Source organism: Macaca nemestrina, chromosome 14 (genome assembly GCF_043159975.1).
Source record: "Macaca nemestrina isolate mMacNem1 chromosome 14, mMacNem.hap1, whole genome shotgun sequence".
NCBI lineage: Eukaryota > Metazoa > Chordata > Mammalia > Primates > Cercopithecidae > Macaca > Macaca nemestrina.
The window spans coordinates 50,160,576-50,181,304 of NC_092138.1; the positions used below are offsets into that span (position 1 = coordinate 50,160,576).

At 37.2% G+C, this 20,729-nt stretch overlaps 1 protein-coding gene across 2 annotated transcripts in view; it reads right to left on the minus strand.

The window, feature by feature from the left end:
• The window catches only part of LOC105465880 (MLLT3 super elongation complex subunit), a 285,870-nt gene that overhangs the window by 50,811 nt on the left and 214,330 nt on the right, over positions 1 to 20,729 (minus strand). For both annotated transcript variants that reach the window (XM_011714534.3, XM_011714535.3), the window contains exon 5: positions 18,943 to 19,650. In XM_011714534.3, the coding sequence (XP_011712836.2) occupies positions 18,943 to 19,650 (708 nt within the window). The remainder of the gene's footprint in view (positions 1 to 18,942; positions 19,651 to 20,729) is intronic.

Sequence of the window (20,729 nt, forward strand, 5' to 3'; positions counted from 1 at the left end):
AGAGAAAGAGTTTGGAGAAATAAGACTTCCACAAAAGAATGACATGCCAGTAAACAGGAATTCTTGGCTTCTTTCAACTTTTTGAAATGGGCCCATTTAAAAAGCTTTGCCCGCGCCCCCTGCCCCAACTTCCTTTTTGATGGAGGGAGGTGTGGGAAGAGGTTTCTGTCCAAGGTGACCCATGTGAGAGAAGGGCAGGTGAAAGAAAAGTCCCACAAGAGTAAGGAAAGGGCCTAATCTCCCCTATGTTCAATGGTCACCACCCGTGAAGCTAACAGTCAGAGGAACTAAACCGTAGTGTCTCCCAAGGCAACAGATGGAGCAAATGAATTAGTCACTGCCCTTCCCAGGATGCCAGGCATAAAGCACTTTGGAGGGAAGGTGGTTAAGCAGTGCATCCTGCTGAAACAAACCTGACATCTGCTTAATCTTCTCTCCTGGCCTCCAACTCCATACTGGATATTTCAAATGGGTAACAACTTGAAAGCTCCATGTGGACTTCTCTTTCATTATTATTATTTCAAACACTAAATGTTATCTACTTAAGGATCTTACTTTGGCTTCATGCCCTGGCAGAAGGCAAGATTTTTTAGCTAATAAGGGCCTGGAGGCTTTACAAGACCACAGGAGTTTTCAAAAATATTCCTACATATTCATAATAGTCAAATTAATAGATCTGATGCCAGATGTAAAGTGGCATTTTATGTGTAGCTTTAAAAGGTACTAATGCAGTAACTTTTAAAGCTACTTTAAAACATGCAGCTATGAATCTAATGCCAAACTGTGTTTCCCTTTCATGTGGCTATGTGTTTACTGCTCTATAATAAACTCATCAGAAAAAACTTGGCATCTTTCTCCCTGGATAGATATTTGGCATTCAGGAAAGAAATTTAGGTTAAACACCTTTTAGCTGTCCCTTCAGTAATAATTAAAAGCTTTTCCTTTGAGTTAGTGACATGGTTCACAACCACATATAATGAAAGCAACATAAATCTTTCCTGTGTGGTACATTACATGCCCTCCGATAGATTAAAACATGCCAGCCAAGTCTGCACTTTTATAGGCTTTAAGCTGTTGAAGAGCCAACAAAAGTACTGATGGCAGAGCATCAGGTAAACAGGATGAAGGAAGCCATGGGTAACAGCTACACTGTAGAATTTTCTGAATGCAGGATCCCGTGTTCAGGACAGCATAGGCTTGTTGGAGAAAGCAGAATCCCTACCTTTAAAATTCCCAGTTCTAATCAGGAGATGAGATGAAGCATAAAGGCACAAGTTAACTAATACATATGAATACAGCATCGATAATGGCAATGTCACCACATGAACAGAAACTATCAACTAAAAGAATAAAACGCCTAATATAAACCATATTTTCAGGGTTTTTTTTTTTTTTTTTTTTAAAGATAAAGTCATCTCTTTTAACATCTTGTGAGTAGCACTTTAAATTTTGGGAACTCTTTTACACATACAGTTCCCCTAACAATATGTGAAGTAAGGCACGGAAAGAAGGAAGGAGGGAGGAAGGAAGGAAATTAATTTAGAAATATTCAGATTCTACTAGATTTACAGACTACCAACTATGTGCCAGGTACTTTTTACTACCCTTTGATTCACACAACAATTTTGTGAGCTATTATTCACATATCAGAGATTATAAAATTAAGATTCAAAGTTGTTAATAAGTATTTTGCCTCAGATCACAGAGCTAGTTAAACTGTCAGACCCGGGGGCCCTTTCCCAGGTCTCAAGAGTCTTTTTGGGGTGCTGGTTTTTCAACTGGCTTGTAAAACACAGTTTGTGGTCCTCACCAAAATATGGACAATCTGCTTTCCTGGGCCCAAAGTGTTATGGTTCCAAGCAGATTCCTGCACCACCTGGCATATATTTACAGGAGCACACAGGTTCAGAAGGGAAATGTTGGTGGGCATAGATGCTGTCAAAGCTGACAGAATCTACAAACTCATCTAGAAAGAAATGCATGCAGGAGGTGAGGTATGTATGACACTGTCATTGACAAAATGGAATACTGGAAGAAAGAAAAGGCAAAAAGGGTGTTGTTGCTGGAGTAAGGTTTCTCCTAACTCAAAGATCAAGGAAAAAAGAACCACAATCCAAGGCGAGGCACAATCAAGATTTCTGGCTAGTGGAGCTCTGTCAGGTGAAAGATGCTAGAACTAGTTAAACACACACACATACACACATTTTAAATATTTTACTTTAACTGAAAATTCATAAATACACATTAATCAACCAATCTTCTGATGCAGAATCAAGCAGTTTTCAGTAGGGTCTGAAAAATATTTCTTACATAAATTACACTCAATGCGTTATCTATAATCACCATTTATTAGCAAGAAGCCAGAGACTTGTATAGCTGTTAGAATGCAGGAGTCCTTCTAGAGTGTCATAATTTTTTCCGCCTTGGTGTTTTATACCTTATTTGAAAGCATATTTTTTCAAGGGATTCCCCTTCAGGTTTCAACTTAGTTTTCACAGAAACAATTGCTTTTTGTACATTATTGGTTGCTAAAATATTTAATTAACATAATTAGAACAACTGATACACATCTTTGGGAACAACTATATTGGGTTCTCAGTGAGTATAACATTCAACTTTTGGGAGCAGAAGTACACAGTATAAGCTAGCACCCACCAGCAACTGGCAATAGTGAGTATGCTTTACAGGCGATTGGAGATAACTGTTATCAGTGCAGGCTCATTACTTGAGCTTCTTTTGACTGCAGAACATGTAGGGCCCTATAAAAGCTGGGTAGAAGGGCAGCTCTGCAGGACACATCAGCATGCAAATTACAACTTAGGGGATCTCCAGAAGTGAATACAGGAGGCAACCCATCAATCTATATTTACCTAAGTTTTAGGATATCTTAATAGGGTTTCAAAGTACATGTGCTGAGGCTACACATTTCCTTAAGAAAAGAGAAGATGGCTGTGATAACATCTTCTTTCTAAAATGATGACTGCTGTCTTTAGGGCTCATTTTTTTTCTCTTAATAATCTCAGCCTCCCACAGTGATAAACTATATTTGGGTATAATTATTGTCTCATAGATGTAATGGCTTTTTAAAAATCACTCTTAGAAATGCTACAGTGTATCCAATGAATATGATTAAATATATATATATTTCCAAATACAAGTGCCAACAAAGACACAACTAAGATCCTAATTTTTTAGGGGAACTAACTTCATCTTCCACATCTTGTTTCTCTCACTGTGCTAGTGTTCAATATAACTCTTTTTCACAGTACTTGCCCTTTGTAGTTAGAAACTTATATATTTTGCATTTTTTTCATTCATTCTTCTGCATATACAATGAACATTTTTAATTTTTAAAATTTTTGGACAGGGTCTCACTCAGGCTGGAGTGTAGTGGTACAAGGACAGCTCATGCAGTCTTGAACTCCTGGGTTCAAGTAATCCCTCACCTCAGCCTCTCAAGCAGCTGGTGTGTGCCACCACACTCAGCTTACTTTTTAGTTTTTTTTAGAGAGTCTCCCTTTGTTGCCCAGGCTGGTCTCAAACTCCTGGCTTCAAGCAGTCCTCCTGCCTCGGCTTCTCAAATGTTGGGATTATAGGCATGAACTACATGGCTACAATAAACATTTAATTATATGGTTGTAGTTACTCAGATGTGATGATTTAATAAATATTTAACAGCCAAATTAAGCTTATTAATTTAAAGCTATTCTGTCTTGACAATTATGGAACCTGAGGAAACAGAGGTTGGGGGAGGTGGGGGGAGCAAGCCCCTTTTACACGGTATACAAGTGGCATTTTACCCGTTCCAATAATTTCAAGAGCACTGTAAACATTGGAGGGAATATAATCATATTTCATGATCACAAAGACAGCAAAAACAAGGTGGCCATATAACTTTCATGTTATCATGCCTCTGCACAGCCCCTATAGGAAATAGGGAGGCAGAAATTTCTTTCACTGCAACATCCTGTTATTGAAATTTCTCTGAAAACTATTTGCTTTTTTAAAATAGAGAAGCAAATGTTTCGAGATTTTAGACTCTGACATCCCTCTGCTGTCTCAATAAAAGATTAGTTTGTGGTCCTTGCCGCCCCTGTGTTATTTTTGTGGTTTAATAGCCTTCATGGTGAAATAAGCTAAAAAAAAAAAATTCTCTTGTCTTTCTGTTGCAGTTTTCAAGAGCTACACACTCCTTGGCTGGCTTATATACTCCAACACAAAGGCAAGGGGCTGCAAGGGCAGGTAAGAGTGAAATCCAATTTATGCAACTTGCTTACTGTGACCTCCAGTTTATCCCAGGATTTTGTTATATAAACTTATTTGCATACGGGTGGCTTACACCCTGTACTGTGTACCTCTGAGAGGGTCAAGACTTGTATTGTTTGTACGGGGAGCTCTCTCACTCATGTGACCTGTCTACTCCACCTCCATAAAGAGGACAGACAAAAAATCCCATCTCCAGATTACACAGACATATTTATAGTTAAGACTCCTCGACTAGACAAGCATCAATGACTTAAGAGAAGTCTTAACTATAAATACATACACATATATTAATACATCTTAGCACTATTTAACTGAATATTTCTTGAGTGCCAATTAAGTGCCAGGGACCATGCAAAGAACTGTGAGATTAGAAAATTAAGAGACAGAGTCTACCCTCAAAATAGTCCACCGGTCAGGAGAAACACACTTTAACATGAGGGAAAAACAATCATCATCAAAGTACACATAAACTGTATAAATGGTAGATGCACAAAGGAGGGAGGGGTTAGTTGGGGTGTGGCAGATTATTTAGAAAAGCTTCAAAGAATAAGTGAAAGACAACCAGGTCATAAAGGACTAAGGGTAATACACTGGGACATAAAACAGCATGGAACAGTCAAGGAATCATGGATTGTTAATATTTTAGGATGACTAAAATACAGGGGAGATGAAAGAAAGATAAGGATGAACAGGTCAGACTGGAGAAGGCTTAAAAGCAATACTTAAAAAATAATTCAAAGCATTTGAAACTGTTGGAGGCTGCTAGGGAACCAAAGTCATTCTTTTGAAACAAATAAATGGAAAGAATCAAGCACCGTGTTTTACTTTTCTATACAAACTACTGCTGGTTTGGGGGGAAAATGTAGATAAGGGGCAGTTTCTTTTTATAGATGAACTCCGGGAGATAAATGAAGGAACAATGATGGAACAAAAATGTCAGCATTTCACAACCCCTAATGAATTAACACTTACAGCAATGAGCATCAGTAGTTGCTAACATCATAAAAAAAGAGATAACCTTACATTATAGGCCTCCTAATGAAAGAATATAATCTACCCATGAGATGGTCTGGCCCAGAAAAACAAAACTAAAACAAACAAAAAAACCTAACATGACTCTGACCATGATTCTAACTTTGACTACTGACTTACAGAAAATACACCATGAAGATACTGTCAACAAAACCCAAAACCAGAAATTCTATGACAACCGAGTTTTTCTCCTCTTGTACCTTCATGTGAAAAAAGAGAGATGAGGGAGAACCTATAGATTAAAGAAATGTTATACTTTTACAAATTGCAAGATGTGAACTTTATTTAGATTTCAATTCAAACAAAACGTAGAGAAAAAGAAACTTACGACATTTTGATTCCATTGGAAATTTGTCCAGTGGCTAGATATTTGATGATATTAAGACTTAACTAATTACTTTAGATGTGATCATGGTATTTAGTTCTGTTTTTTAAAAAGTCCTTATCTTTTAAAGACTCATATTAAAATACTTATAAGTGAAATAATATGTCTTGGATCTTATTAAAAATCATACCAGGCTAGGAGAAGATGGCACTACAGATGAAACAAAACTGACCATCCATTAATAATTGTTGAAGCTGAGTGATGGTCCATGAAGGGTTTACTATTTTGTGTATTTCATGTATACTTGAAAATCTTCATAATGAAGGATTACAAAAAGGAAAAAAAAAAAAAACATGTTGAAGAGAATTTGGTGCTTAGTCCATAGTTTTGAAACTATGGAATGTTTCATTAAAATGCCAATTGTGAAGATAATCTTTTGAAAGTGACCCATAACACCATCATTTTAACTAACTGATTTATATCCTTTTGCATACTTTCTTCTAGAATTTGTATTTTAGAAAGTTTTGTAGAGAAGAACCTGAGAAAGGAAAGAGATAGGAGATAGGAAGAACAACTCAAAATCTCCAACCTCAACTGAGTTAATGTGATGAGAATCCAAACCAAGTGCTGAATAGAAGCAGGAGGAGGAGAAAAAGGGAGAGTCATAGATATTTTTGGAGCAAACCTGATAAGAAATCATAACCAAATGAAATAAGATATGAGGGAAAAGAAATAATTTTCATAGCATCAATCACTACCTAAAATTATAGATTTCCTCTTACATGAAGGTAAAGCTCTGCTCCTATCTTAAGCACTGTATTATCTCCAGTGCCCAATAACCCATAATAGACAATAAGTATTTTTTGAAAAAATATGTTTAATAATAACTGATATTTCTAATTTAGGTTAATAAAAATAGACAGAATATATATTTACCTAATTAGAAAACACAGGAAGGTGTTTTGGGATAATGGGTGCAGCTAAATCAGTTAGGGAGTATGCCCACCTGGTAGTAATGTATATATGAATTAACATCGTTTTTTTCATTAAATGAGAAACCCGGTATGATAGACAGGATCAGCATGGCAGCTCTACAAGGTCAAGAATCAGGAATCCAGTCTCTTCCTTTGTGTTCCTCCATACTTTGTGTATGCTTCTAACAATGTGGCAGCTACAGCACCAGCCATCACTTCCAAGTTCCAGGCAAGAAGCAGAAGAAGGAAAGACAAAAATGGTACAAGCCAGGTGAGTCAGCTTCTTTTTAAGGAACTTCCCTGTAATTACTACCTAGTAACTGCCATTTATATCTCATTAGCCAGATTCAGTCACAGAATAGTGTCTAACTGCAAGGAAAGCTGGGGAAATTTTTTTGTTAGGCATATTACCGCTCTAATAAAATGAAAATTATGTTAGTTAGGAGAAGAGGATAATGGATATTAAATAGATAACTAGCAGTGTCTGCAAGAGATATTTTAGAATATGTTGTACCTGGGTATCTGTTCTATTTCCAGTACCTATTGATCAGAATTGTCCAGTTGGTAGCTTTTGAGAATAGTTGGTGTTGAAGAAGATATAAAAAATATATTGGTAACAGGTGATTGTCTAGGGACCAACTACATAATAGAAAAGGAGAAACTCAGAATGGCTAACTTAATGGTGGTAGAGGAAGGTCAGGAGGTAAAGAAGACTCACACAGAGTGAGATTAAGGTAGGTATGATAGAGTCAAGGAATCAAGCAAAAAGTCAGTCAAAAGTGCCAGTAAGGTCAAAGTCAATGCTTAGGAGATGGTTTCTACATTAGGATCTGGAAGGCACTAGTGAACTTTTCCAGTGGTAGTTTTAAGTACAGTTTCAAGAGCAAAAACTAGACCACAATGGGTTGAGGAATAAGGGAGCTTTTGAGATGTCCATCAGAGAAAGAAAGGAAATGAAGGCGCCATCATCTAAAAAGCACCAGAGTTCACTGGAAAGTTATAGGGAGGTATGTTTGCTCTGAAGGATGACTCGTTATATTTGTAGATAGACTAAGGAGAACCATCCAGGACAGAGTCAGATACTGAAGAACCTAGAGGGTGGAAGAGAGGAGGATTTGGGTTTCGTCTGCTGAGAACAGCAGTTTGTCCAAGTAAAGGCTTCATTTACACTGGAGTTTTTAAAACCTCTTTCCATGTTTTTATTATGAAACAATACTAAGACATTTGATTTGCCAGATACCTAAATGTGTCATTTTCTGTTTTGCCTAGTGATTTTTCTTCCCCCTTAAATACATCAAGTCATGATTATTCTGGTAGGCAATACCCCAGAGACAATAAAGGATGACCAGGACACAAAGTCTATCAAATTTCTCACCAATTAACTTCCATAACACCCTTTGGGACTTACACCCTACCCCTTTTTAGACAAGACGTGAAGCACTGCAAGTGGAATTCCGCTGGGGATATGAAATATGAGGTTCATTCATTCAACATAGGGGCACAGGCTGAGATGCAGGACCAAGAGGTCACATTGGTCATATGCTTGACAGGCTTAAATAAGTGTGTAAGGGCTAGTTTTTAGATGGTAACAACTCACTAGGAACCACTTTAAAATGTTCTAGAGGAGGAGAGTTTGGGAAAGTGAGTGATGGATGTGCGAACCACTGCAAATTGGAAATGATCTATAACGGCATGCCAATTGGGGGCCTGCATCCTAGGGCCCCCTTTTTTAAAAAAAAACAATGAGACCCCTAGGATCTTGAGCAAGTTATTAAACTTGGCTTTCAGTTCTCTTCTGCAAAATTCAAGTTGTTGAATGAGATTTCTGAAGTTCCTTGTTCTAAAAACTCTATGATTATCTAAATCATGAAATAAATGCTGTATGAAACTGTATGTGATTTCTAAACTTGTTCTTAAACCTTCAAAAAGAGTACCTATGCCTTGAGAGGTTTTCTAAATAGAGAAGAGAGACCACAGAGCTGTTAATGTATCTACAGGCCCAATGAAGATAAATAGATGGGTGGCATATAACACACAACTTCCCTCCTTCAAATCTTGGTTTTTTTGGAGGAGGCAAACTATGAGGCTCATTGGTTTATTATACAAAACACAGAGGACTCTGCATGACTTATCTTTAAAGGGGAGGAAGTGACTTGCTACAAGTCTCTGAAAGCTGGTGGACAATGACAGCAGGCTTGGTAAACAACAGTAAATGTGCTAGCCCTGTCTGATTCTTAACTAAGATCATCAGACAACCTAGCACTTTAAAATAACCCACCACAAGATCAACAAGTCTGAGGCTCACTTTAAATTAAAATAATGCTGCAAAATAATGTGAACTAGAAGGACACTTGAAAATAGAGTGAATACTTTATATTACTAAAAATGCATTAGGTTATCTTGAGTAGAATTTATCAGATACTAAACTTTTTTATTGTTTTTAAGAAACAGTATCTCACTCACATTGACCAGGCTGGAGTATAGTAGCACAATCATGGCTCACTGCAGCCTCAACTTCCTGGGCTCAGACAATTCTCCCACCTCAGCCTCCCAAGTAGCCAGGACTACAGGTATGAACCACCACACCCGGCTAATTTTTGTATTTTTTTGTAGAGATGAGGTTTCTCCATGTTGCCCAGACTGGTCTTGAACTCCTAGACTCAAGCTATCCACTCACCTTAGCCTCCCAAAGTGCTGGGATTATAGGTGTGAGCCACCGCGTCCAGTCAGATACTAGGGTGGACTTTGAGAAAGACTCTGCTTTTATTCCCAATAAAATGAAGGGTTAGGCCAAATAGGAAACGATGTTTTAGAAATATATGAAGGAATAAAAACACATTCTGTGGGCATGTATTATAAATCACTAGGTTCCTAGACTGCAGCTTTGCCTCCCAATCTTTACAAGAACCCCTGCCAACATCAGGTCTTCACAGAATGCAGTTTATAAAATTACCAAACAAAAGCTGTCTTCATCTATGACATCATTAATATTTTGCTTGAACTAATACTTGAATGGCAATTTGCATCTATAATAAGGTGAGCATTATTGATTATTAAATCCACATTTTATAGTTCTCTACTATTAAGCTAAACCTGTTTAGTTTTAGTTTTTGTTTTTGAAACGGTCTCACTCTGCTGCCTATGCTGGAGTGCAGTGATGTGATCATAGCTCACTGCAGCCTAAAACTCCTGAGTTCAAGCAATCCTTCTGCCTCAGTCTCGAGTGGCTAGGAGCACAGGCATGCACCACCACACCCAGCTAATTTTAAAATTTTTTTTGTGGAGACATGGTCTCGCTCTGTTGCCCAGGCTGGTCTTGAACTCCTGGCTTCAAGCAATCCTCCTACCATGGCCTCCCAAAGCACTGGGATTATACGCGTCAGCCACTGTGCCCAGCCTGTCTAGTCTTTTTATTCCAAGTGTAGACTCTTGTGCTATACTTCCTGGATCACTCCTACTGAGCCCACAAAGATAACTGACTGGCCAGGTATGGCTATGTTCCAGGACACAGAAGCCCTACCTTCCTTCCTCAGATCCTTCATGAGTGCGACCTTTATTTCTTTTATTATAATGTTTTTTCTGACATAATCTACTTGGAGATGCATGAATGCAACCTTTAGAAAACACAATATAATATCAATACAATAGGTGGGACCCCTCATAGTAACACTGGCCATGTCCTTGGCCCTAGAAATGAGATATATGAAACAACCTAATAAGATACTACATTACGGAAAAGTTCCCTTAGACAGAGTCTAAGGTACCACAGCTTTTCAGTACTTTCTGCAATTCTGCTTCTCGGAAAATGACATTAGGTTATATAAAGCAAGACTCAATCAGCATTTTAGAAATCATGCCAGAGTCTCCTCTGCATCCATTACTCACACCCAAGTTTCCAAGTACTGTGGCTACATTTTATTTCTTAGTCTTCCCTTTTCACTGGAATGTGACACCACTACCGGATGGTCAGAGGATGTCAGATGATGGGAAAGTTAACACTACTAAATTTTATGTTCTCAAAAACGTTTAGTCAATATTACAGTGGTTTTAATTCGACATGACTTCCCTCTGAACAAGCTTTAATCAGTGGTACAATACAAGAAGCATGAATTTTGACATTTTTCAGACCTGGATTCGAATTCTTGCTCTGTCACTTCCACACCTGTAAGATGAGAACAAAAGCTATCTTACCTAGTGTATAGATTAAGAATATATAAAATAAAAGAGTCCTGCACATATCTACCATGGAGGGAGGAGAGTTCAATAAGGCTTCTTTCATTCCCAATAAACTCGTTTGATAAATTAACTGCAGGATTTTATTTATGAGATTCTTCTTCATTCTCAGAGAGGACAACACAAACTATTTACACAATTTGTCATCAATTTTTTTTTTCCAAGTTGTTTCCTCTTATCAAGAATGCCTTCTGGCCAGGTGTGGTGGCTCATGTCTGTAATCCCAGCACGTTGGGAGGCCGAGGAGGGTGGATCCCTGATGTCAGGAGTTTGAGACCAGCCTGGCCAATATGGTGAAACCCTGTCTCTATTAAAAATACAAAAATTAGCAGGGCATGGTGGTGCACACCTGTGGTTCCAGCTACTCAGGAGGCTGAGGCTGGAGAATTGCTTGAACCCAGGAGGCAGAGACTGCAGTGAGCCGAGATTGCACCACTGCAATCCAGCCTGGAGAACAGAGCGAGACTCCACCTAAAAAAAAAAAAAAAAAGAAAAAAAAAGAAATAAAGAAAAAGAAAAAAAGCCTTCTCCTGTAGCCCCAGCAGCTACCTGGGAGGCTGAGGCAGAAGGATCACTAAAGTCCAGGAGCTTGAGATCAGTCTGGGCCATATAGTGAGACCCTGTCTCAAAAACAAATAGAAAGTCTTCTCCCACTGACCCCACACCCTCATCTCTACTAATTCATGCCTCTTTCCTTCAAAGACCAGCTTAAATTCTAACTTTGTACTATCTGCACCACCTAATGCAGTGCCTGTACATAGGAAGTACCTACCGCATACATATTTTTAAGTTTTACTGAACATCATTAATCAAAGAATATTACAATCCATTAAACACATCTAGAAGAAAGTGTTTTTAGTAACTTAAAGTGACATGATGGTTTATCATACTTAAAAAACACAGGAGGGTCACATAATAAAGCAAAAGTCAGCAATTTATTTTTTAAAAACCAGTACTATGATTCTAAGCACTGAGGTCTCAAACCAGGGGCACTCTAGTAATTTATTTCTTTCTCTACTTATTTAAAGTAATATCTGAGGCCCACATATATGTATTTTCCTTCTATGACCATGAAAGGCAAGAAAATTACCTTTTCTGTGTCACAGATTCTGAATATTTCTTCCTATCCCTGTACTCCCACATCCCTAACCTCTATATTTTCAGAATTCAAAGATAAAAAGTGTTGTATTCAAACATTTTAGTAAATGCTTCTCCATTTTATCCTGCTTAATAGAAGGATCTTTGACTTTATCTGGAAATAGATCACTGCACAATCACCTTTGGTGACCTAAGGAAGCCGCTTGGGGTGATTTTTCTTTGTGGACCTTGACACTGCTTGCAAAGTTTACAGTCATAAATTGTAACCCACTGAGAACAATTTCTCAAACTTGGTTAAATAATTACATAGACACTAAAAGAAAACAACCCTCTACTCCTACCACTGCATTATCTTGTCTCCTAATTCAAAGAAAGCACAGCCTACATTTTTAATAACTTAGAGAGGTTATAACATGAATTTACAAAATTTAACTAGAAAATTCAGAAAGGAGTCTCCAAACTGGAGGACACCATTTGTTATTTGGTGGCATCTTCTGGGAAAGGTTGATATTGCAGCTCAGCTCTGTGAAACATAAATTCTCTTGCAAAAGCACATGGGAAAAACTCTGGAGGCAGAAAAATAATCCTGATATAGTATAATAAGGTGCAATCTAGACCCAAGAGAGTCAGTTTTATTTTAAGGGGGACGTATAAGAAGCTAGAGGCTCCTGGATGTTTCATAGCTCTTCCCTCAATCCTGGCTGTGCATGCCAAATCCACCTATGAGGACAACCTGTCACCTCCTGAAGGCCACTGGTAAAGCCCAAACCAATAGGTCAAAGAAACAGGATTCATATGGGGGACAATATGAGATATTGAAGGCTTTCCCAGCAGCACTGCCAACTTCATGAAGCACACCTATACAATTTTAGTAAGAATCCAAGGAAGAATAAGATTTGTTTTATCACCAACCTCCTCTTAGGTAGGTACGCTACCTACCAAGTGGGTTCAAATCCTAGCTCCATCACTTTTAAAGATGGCAACCTTGGGGAAGATTCTTCGTCTTGGAGCCTCAGCTTCCTCATCTATAAAATGGCAATAATAATAATAATAATAATAATAATAATAATAATACCTATTTTACAGAGCTGTCTTGAAGGGTGAGTGAGTGAAATCATGTTAAGTACATAGAAGGGTGACTAACACAGGCTAAACACTCAAGTTTAGCTATGGCTATAAGGCATCTCTGTGGTATGGTAAAGCTAGTCTTGCAAAGGCCATGTTGAGTCCCATTGTTGGCTTTATGTCTAAAAATGACAAATGGGATAATTCCATCAAATGCATAGGTCATAAAGCAAGAAACAATAATGCATTGAATAGGTGATGCAGCTCTCTTCAAGAAAGCTCACAGAATTTATTGGAAGAGAGATTCTGGCTCAATACATGTGAGTGGAAATGCTGAGTTTTGCCAATTGCTGATGACAACCAACTCTGCAAAGATAGAGCCCCTGTGTATTCACAACTGTCTGCTATCCAAGGGCTTCTAAGGAATTACTTAATTTAAGAACTGAGATACCACACTGGGCCTAGTATGTACTGAAACAAGGAAACAAAAAGGCCTCTAACTGTTTTTTTTTTTAATCTCCTTTTTAACTGCTTTTTTCAAATAAACCAGGAATATGGATGAATAAATGAACAGCTGGTTGGCGAGGCTGCCTCCTCCTCAGTGTGTTCACACCCAATACAGACAAAAAAAAAAAAAAAAAAAAAAAAGTGTTAGAAAATAGGGACAGGTGAAATATCTCCATGCACCCAACAAAGTTAACTTTTGTTTGGTAATTTTAATTAATGTTCCACATTGAGCAGAATTTACCAGAGGAAGAACTGTAACCCTTCAGGTATTTTTACCTCCAGTTATAAAACACAGAAAACAGGAGCCTCCAATGAGAACCTGCCCCCTGGAGAGTTGGGGCAGCCCTTTAATGAATGGCCTCTCCAGCTGCTCCCTCACCATACTTACAGACTTTACAGCTCTTGCATGTGCTGGAATTACAAGTCATTAAAAAGCCACTTTGAAAACACAATAAAGACCTTCTTCTCTGACTGCAACAACCTTCCATTACATAAAAACCTAAGGCCAATGCTTCAACAGCAGGACATTTACTACCAGATCCAGACAGTTTAAGCAGGGCAATGAACAGGGTGGGGCGGGAGGAAATGAGAAACAACAAAAGAAGGGAAGTTTTTTTTTTTCCTTCTTCCTTTTTTTCTTTTTGAAAGAAATTTCTGGTAAGGTGGTTTAAAGCATTTATCCTTTATCGGAATCACCATCCATCCTTGGGAAAAATGCTGCCATCTGATGAGATTTTGTTTTTCTCCTTCAAGAAGGTTTTCTCCCAGAAAACCCCTTGGTAAGATCAAACTATCAAAAGACATGACTCTCTTCTCACACTGCAGGCTGAAGGATGTAACATTTTACCAAATGTAATTTGTTCATTTTCAGGGAAAGATCATTAAAACTTTTTACTCCTTCACTTTAAAATTATGATTAAATCCTCAAAGTAAGGGAAGAAAGAGGAAGGCAACGATAAGAAAATTACTACCATAACTGAATGTGATCTTATGCGGTTACTTCAATTTTCATTTACTGTTTTTTTCCTCCTCTGCTGTGAATATCAAACTTCTTCATATCACAAGACAGGATCAACTCTATACACTTCTCTTCAGGAGCAAGATTATACAAAAAACAAAAACAGAGGAATTACAGAAGAAGTGAAAGACAGTTGTTGTTTTCCCTATTATCAACTAAAGTTTAAGCAGGTTAATAAAAAACACAGTTATAAACCTTTACTTGACACTGATACACTCCCTTTGCAACTGTCAGTGTCAGTCACCACTTACCTACTAAACAGTAAGTACAGTGGAACATTATCTACCCCAAAGAGATGAACTCCTAAACCAAGAACCACTGTACTGTAAAGCGAATGGCCTCAGTTCTTGAATATAAAATATTCTTAACAAAAACATTCCCCTATCATGCTTTCTGTATTTGTTAAATGCTTACCCACTACAATACAGTCCTTCTGCCTCTCCACCTTATCCGAGCCCCTACCAAATTCTTCTGTAGGGGAAAATTATTGACAAACTTTCATGTGACAGTACTAGATCTCTTTATGAGAAACATTTCAATAATCACAAAATGTATTTAAAAATTATTCTTTCAGTTATATTAACAGTAACTCAAAGACCAATCATTTCTTAGGATATTTTAACAGTAACAGCAAAAAACAAAAATGAAAAAACAAAAACCTACCAAGTGTCTACCCAATGCAGTACATGGTATGTTCTTCTTCTTTATCTCATTTAATTAAAAAGCTGAAAGATCTGAGAAACTTTGGCTTATCTTTCAGCTTAAAACTTAGCCTTTTTATCTTGTACTTTTACACTGATCATGTAACAGAAACGTATCAACATCAAGACTATATACCCTGTGATGACAAAATCCAGAGCAAAGTGACAAAAGACAAAATTCAAAACAAAGTGGCTTAGAGTACCAAGTATTCCAGCATATAAACCCACACCCTTGGAAAAGGACACCAGAGTTCTGCAGTATTTTTGAATATCAAAAAATCTCTTTCAAAGCTACAGGTTATATAGGTTCCCAGAAGTCAAGTCATACATAGCAATAGGTAACTAACATTTTTTTGACTAGTGTGTTAACTGTTTCACCCAGATTGATTTATCAAATTTTCATTATAATCCTACAAAGAAGATACTATTATGATCTCCATTTTACAAAAGAGGAAACTAAGAAACAGAGAAAGTTAAATTATTTGCCCAAGATCACTGGTGACAATGAAATTTAAAACAGCCTGTCTGACAACAGATGGCAGAATTCTAATTACCTATCTACCTACCTTTCACTTATCAACAAATAAGTGATCGAGCCCTCAAACACCAGCCAGACATACAAACCATGGATGTCCAACTTCTTTCTCTCTTCTCACATACGAAGTATACAAAAATCTTACCAAAAAGAACCGTATCAATTAATAATCTAAGCTTCCTAACCCATCTTAATACTACTGACATTTTTATATAAAACCTGAGTCAAATTTGATTCTAGAAAAGGTTCTTTAAAATGTTCATCTTTTTAACAATAAGACCTATACTGAGGCAAGATGTTTTCTTTATAGACATACTAGACAAATAATCATTCACTCCAGCCTTCCTCATTCTTCAAACTCTTCTGATTTAATTGTGTCTTTTTTCTGTTTCCAAAGTCCAAGATCTCTGCCCATTATATCTAAAATCACCCACCACCCCATGTCCCACAAATGAATACAAATCTGGCTCATATTCAAATAATAAAGCTGGAAAGGACCTTAGAGAGATCAGCTCATCTAATCACACTTACTCAGAGGCAGACACACAACCAGGACAATGTGCACAGTCCCCCTGAAGCTGGACCTGCCCCAAGCTACCAAGTCAATTACTGGCCAAGGTTACAGGGGATACTTGTAATGGAGAGCACCAGCAGTCCCTAGCAGTCCATAGCTTAGTGCTCTCCATTACAAGTGTCCCCTGTTCCTTTTGTCTTGCTGGCAGGAGGGATGCCAGGTAGGAGACAGTCCAAACAAAGGCTATCTTTTCTACTGGATAAATGGAATTTCAATTCTCTCTTACCTTCCTTTGCTCATAGAAAGGTCTTTGGGTTCATGGTTTACATGACACCACTTTTGTTAATTCTCTTTTGTTATGCTACCTACTTTTCAAGTATTGAACCAATAGCAACAACAATAAAAGCATTACTAGTACCAGAAGACTAATAAGCAAAGTACGGTTGTTGGGTTTTATACACAAATAATACCTGAAAGTCTTTATAGGCTTTCTCTGCAATGCTATGCAGAGTACATTACAAAAACTATTGTTGTAATCACTGGATTTGTGGCTCTAATATGTCATATACCATTTTGAAAATTTACTACCTACTGTAAAGTTTTCCAATTATAACTCTTCATTCCAGAAGACTTTTCAAGGTATACCTTTGAATAAACACATCAAATTGAACAAGAATTTTATTAAAAGAAAGACATACTTTACAAATCATATACAAATGGGAGGGAGCAAGAGGCAGACAAAAGGAGAATAAACAAAGTTACCTAAAGAGAAAGACCATCTGTGACAGTTTCATGTAGAAAGAGCTTTCAATGGTGCCTTATGAACGCCATTTGGTCTTCTCATAAATCGGTAAACATTCTAAAAAGGTGCCTTTTAAAATTTTGACCACTATAAGAAACACACACACCTTCTCTGAAATAAAATTTTCGTAAGCCATTACTTACCCATACTAATTATAATGTTTTCTGATTTATTTAATGCTAGCAATATGTTAATTTATTTCATAGCTCACCAGTGAATCACAACCCATGATTTGAAAACCTCTATACTAGAAGAATTGCAAAGTGTCAGAATATAAAAAGACAAAGCTGCTAAATGTGACAATTTTGATAGACTAATTAATCACAACCCAAAAGCATTTCAGGGTGATTCGAGACAAAAGTCAAACACACAAAAAAAGGTCCAAGTAACTTCTGCATTAAGAATAAGTTTCGAATTAAGAGGAAAGGTAAGAAGCAAAGAAGGAAAAATAAATAATTGAGATATTGGAACGAACATACTCAACTCTCATCTCCATTTCACAAACTATGACTATAAAGCCTTTACCAAATACTGGAACAAATTTTCCCAGCGTCCAGCATTTTATATGCTACTGTCCTAATCTGATCTTCTACTAAAATTTTGAGATTAGCTATAGAGAGTAGGGAGGTCTGTGGACCACTGGGGATCAGTGTCAGCACCACGTCCTGACCCTGACTGGCTTTCTACCCAGAACAGTGCAAACCCGGGACAGCGAATCTGCTACTACAGCCTTCTAGCCTTTGCCAGCATTTAAACTAGAGACATCTGTGGGCAGCCCAAGGGACAGAAAGAAAAGTATTCTAAGATTGCCAGTAATTTTTTAGCCAGATAGCTTCCTTGACCACTGCCTGGAAATACGGTCAAGCCAATGTAAGGAGATTATTGGGACTGATCATTACTAATAAGTAACTGAAAAAAGGCCAAAATTAGAAAACATACGAAAGTAAGGAGGTAACTTCAAAGTAATGTTTATTCTTCAAAAACATTATCGAATACTTTTGAATTAGTAACAACCCTGTCACTAGAAGCGTACGGTTTATTACAGAGGTTAAAATAGATAATCGGAAAATCCCTTCCACTGCTGAAAATCTGTAATTATAAGTTTAAACCCCAATATCAAAAAACACCTTTTAGGGGTATTAGATGGTCAGATGCTCTCTTAGTCCTCCACAAAGGATAATCCTACTGATCAGCAAAAACTTGTAGTGAAGATCACATACCCCACCCCTTCCAAATCAGTGGCTAAACAATGAAGAAAAAAATTAAATATTCTCTTTTCAAAATACTACTGCCAGGTTTTACAGGTATACACAAATGTTAAAATTTATCAAATTATACATTTTAAATATGTGTAGTATATTGTTACATCATTTTGCCTCAATAAAACTGGTTAAAAAAATACTTTCACCAGCCTTCTATCAACATAAACATGTCACTTCATTCCAATGATCAAAACACCAATATTATAGCCCTAATATTTTCTAAGTTTCTCTTTTAAATTTATTTTCCCTTGTATTCAAGTCTTATTATATTCTTCTCATTTTCCTAAGTCATCACTCATTGGAAAGCACAGATACCAAGCTTTGATGAGCACCAAAATTTTCTGCTGCTATTCAAATGACCCATTATTATGCTATGGAAATATCTTTCCTTTAACAACTTAAGTAACAGCCTAAAAATCTGCAGATTCCTTAATGACTTCATTTCCTCCTTCCCATTAATTAAGGAAATGCATTTCTAGGCCAGATCTACCCCTGTCCTACCACTTTATGGTTCAGCATTCATTTTCTTCCCCCATTCTTTATTACAAAGCTATCTGAAATAAAATCTGAAAAATAAGGGAAAGGAAGAAAGCCAATAAGAACTACTCACATCAGATTTAGAGGATATATTCTCCTCCACATCTGAATCATTGGGATCCACAATATCATCAAATGGCGGTAATGTTGATTTCTTCTTCTCTGATGTCTCACTTTCAATTTTGACCTTTCCCATCTTGACATGAGATTTATCTTTTATCTGTTTTTTATCAGCAGAACAAGTGAGTATCAGTGGTGGTGCGCTAGAAAAACTTTTAAATAAAGCCTCTGAGCTACTCTTTTTCCTTTTTTTGGCTGAGAGTTCTTCAGAATCTGAAATGGGTGGCCTTTTACTAGGAGCCTTCTTATCTTGTCCACTGGTGATGGTGAGTAAATTACTGTCTGGTTTTGGCTCTTTTGACATGGGTTTAGGTTCCTTGAAGGCCATCTTAGGAACTATTTTCTCTTCTTTCAGTGGTTTATTTTCTTTGGGTTTCTTAGAGGATTCTTTGGAAGATTTGTTGTGATCCCTGGAAGGTTCTTTGAAGGCACTTTTATGTTCTCTGGAGTCTTTAGAAGGTTTTTCCTTGTGCTCCTTCATTAATTTGTGAGGCTTTGAAAAACTGGTACTACTACTGCTGCTGCTGCTGCTACTGCTGCTGCTGCTGCTGCTGCTGCTGCTGCTGCTACTGCTGCTGCTGCTGCTGCTGCTGCTGCTGCTGCTACTGCTGCTGCTGCTGCTGCTGCTGCTGCTGCTGGTATGAATACTCCTATTAGGGTCCTGCAAAAAAGGGAGAAGAAAATGAAACTCTCAAAACTAAATAGCAATGAAGAGTCAAAAGAGATCTACATAAAATGATCCTTCTTTTATTGCTCTCAAGCTATCATTAAAATACCAAAAACATTTTAATATAAACCAAAAACCACAATATAACAGGTGAGAATAGTGTATGCGAGAAACATAGTGACAGTAGGTTATTATCAAAGAATGTAATGAGGAAAGCTGTTTTCTTAATCGTTTGAAGCATGGAGTTTTAAAACATTTCGATTCAACAAATGTTAACTGCTGCTTGTCCAAGAAGATACAAGGATGAATAAGACATGGCCCCCACTCTTAATAACTATGACGTATCTAAGATTGATAGTTGTTGACAACCAAAAGAAGGGAACTATTTAATTCTGTTGGGAGCATAGGGCGGAGAATAGTTCAAAAATTCATAAAGAAGTAACATCTGAATTAGGTCCTGGAGGATAAACAGGTAATTACTAGAATGAAAAGAATGGAAAAGTACTTAAAGAGACCAAGGACCAGAATAAACTAAAACAACAGGGAGCAAAGCACAGATTGTATTTGGGGAACAACACCCAGCTATAGAACAAGATTGAGAAGGAGGCAGAAAAATAGCGCAGCTTCACACAGTAAGGTCAGATTACATTAAATTTCAAATGGCTTTGCAATATAAGGAATCATAAAACCCCCCAAAAGAAATAAAGGAATTCTCAATTTGAGATAAAAAGCAATTATTTTTATGCTGTACAAAATTTCATCAATTAAGAACTATATCTCTCACCCACTAGGAAAAAGATAAAAGGAAGTTAATAGAACAAAGATTTCACCTAACCATCAAATGGACTAGAAAGTCTTTAGCAATTACTGTGTTATGATCATGAGAAAAGAGGTAATAGCTGCCTATTTCATTTTAAATGTGATCAAGTTTTCCACTCATATAAACACATCAGAATATATAACCTATATATAATCTTTCTGTTTAGAAACAAAATCTAAGTCCATACTTACCATATTTGTGAACCTCTACCATTAATAGTAAGAATAAGAAACAGAGTAGATCCTGGACATGC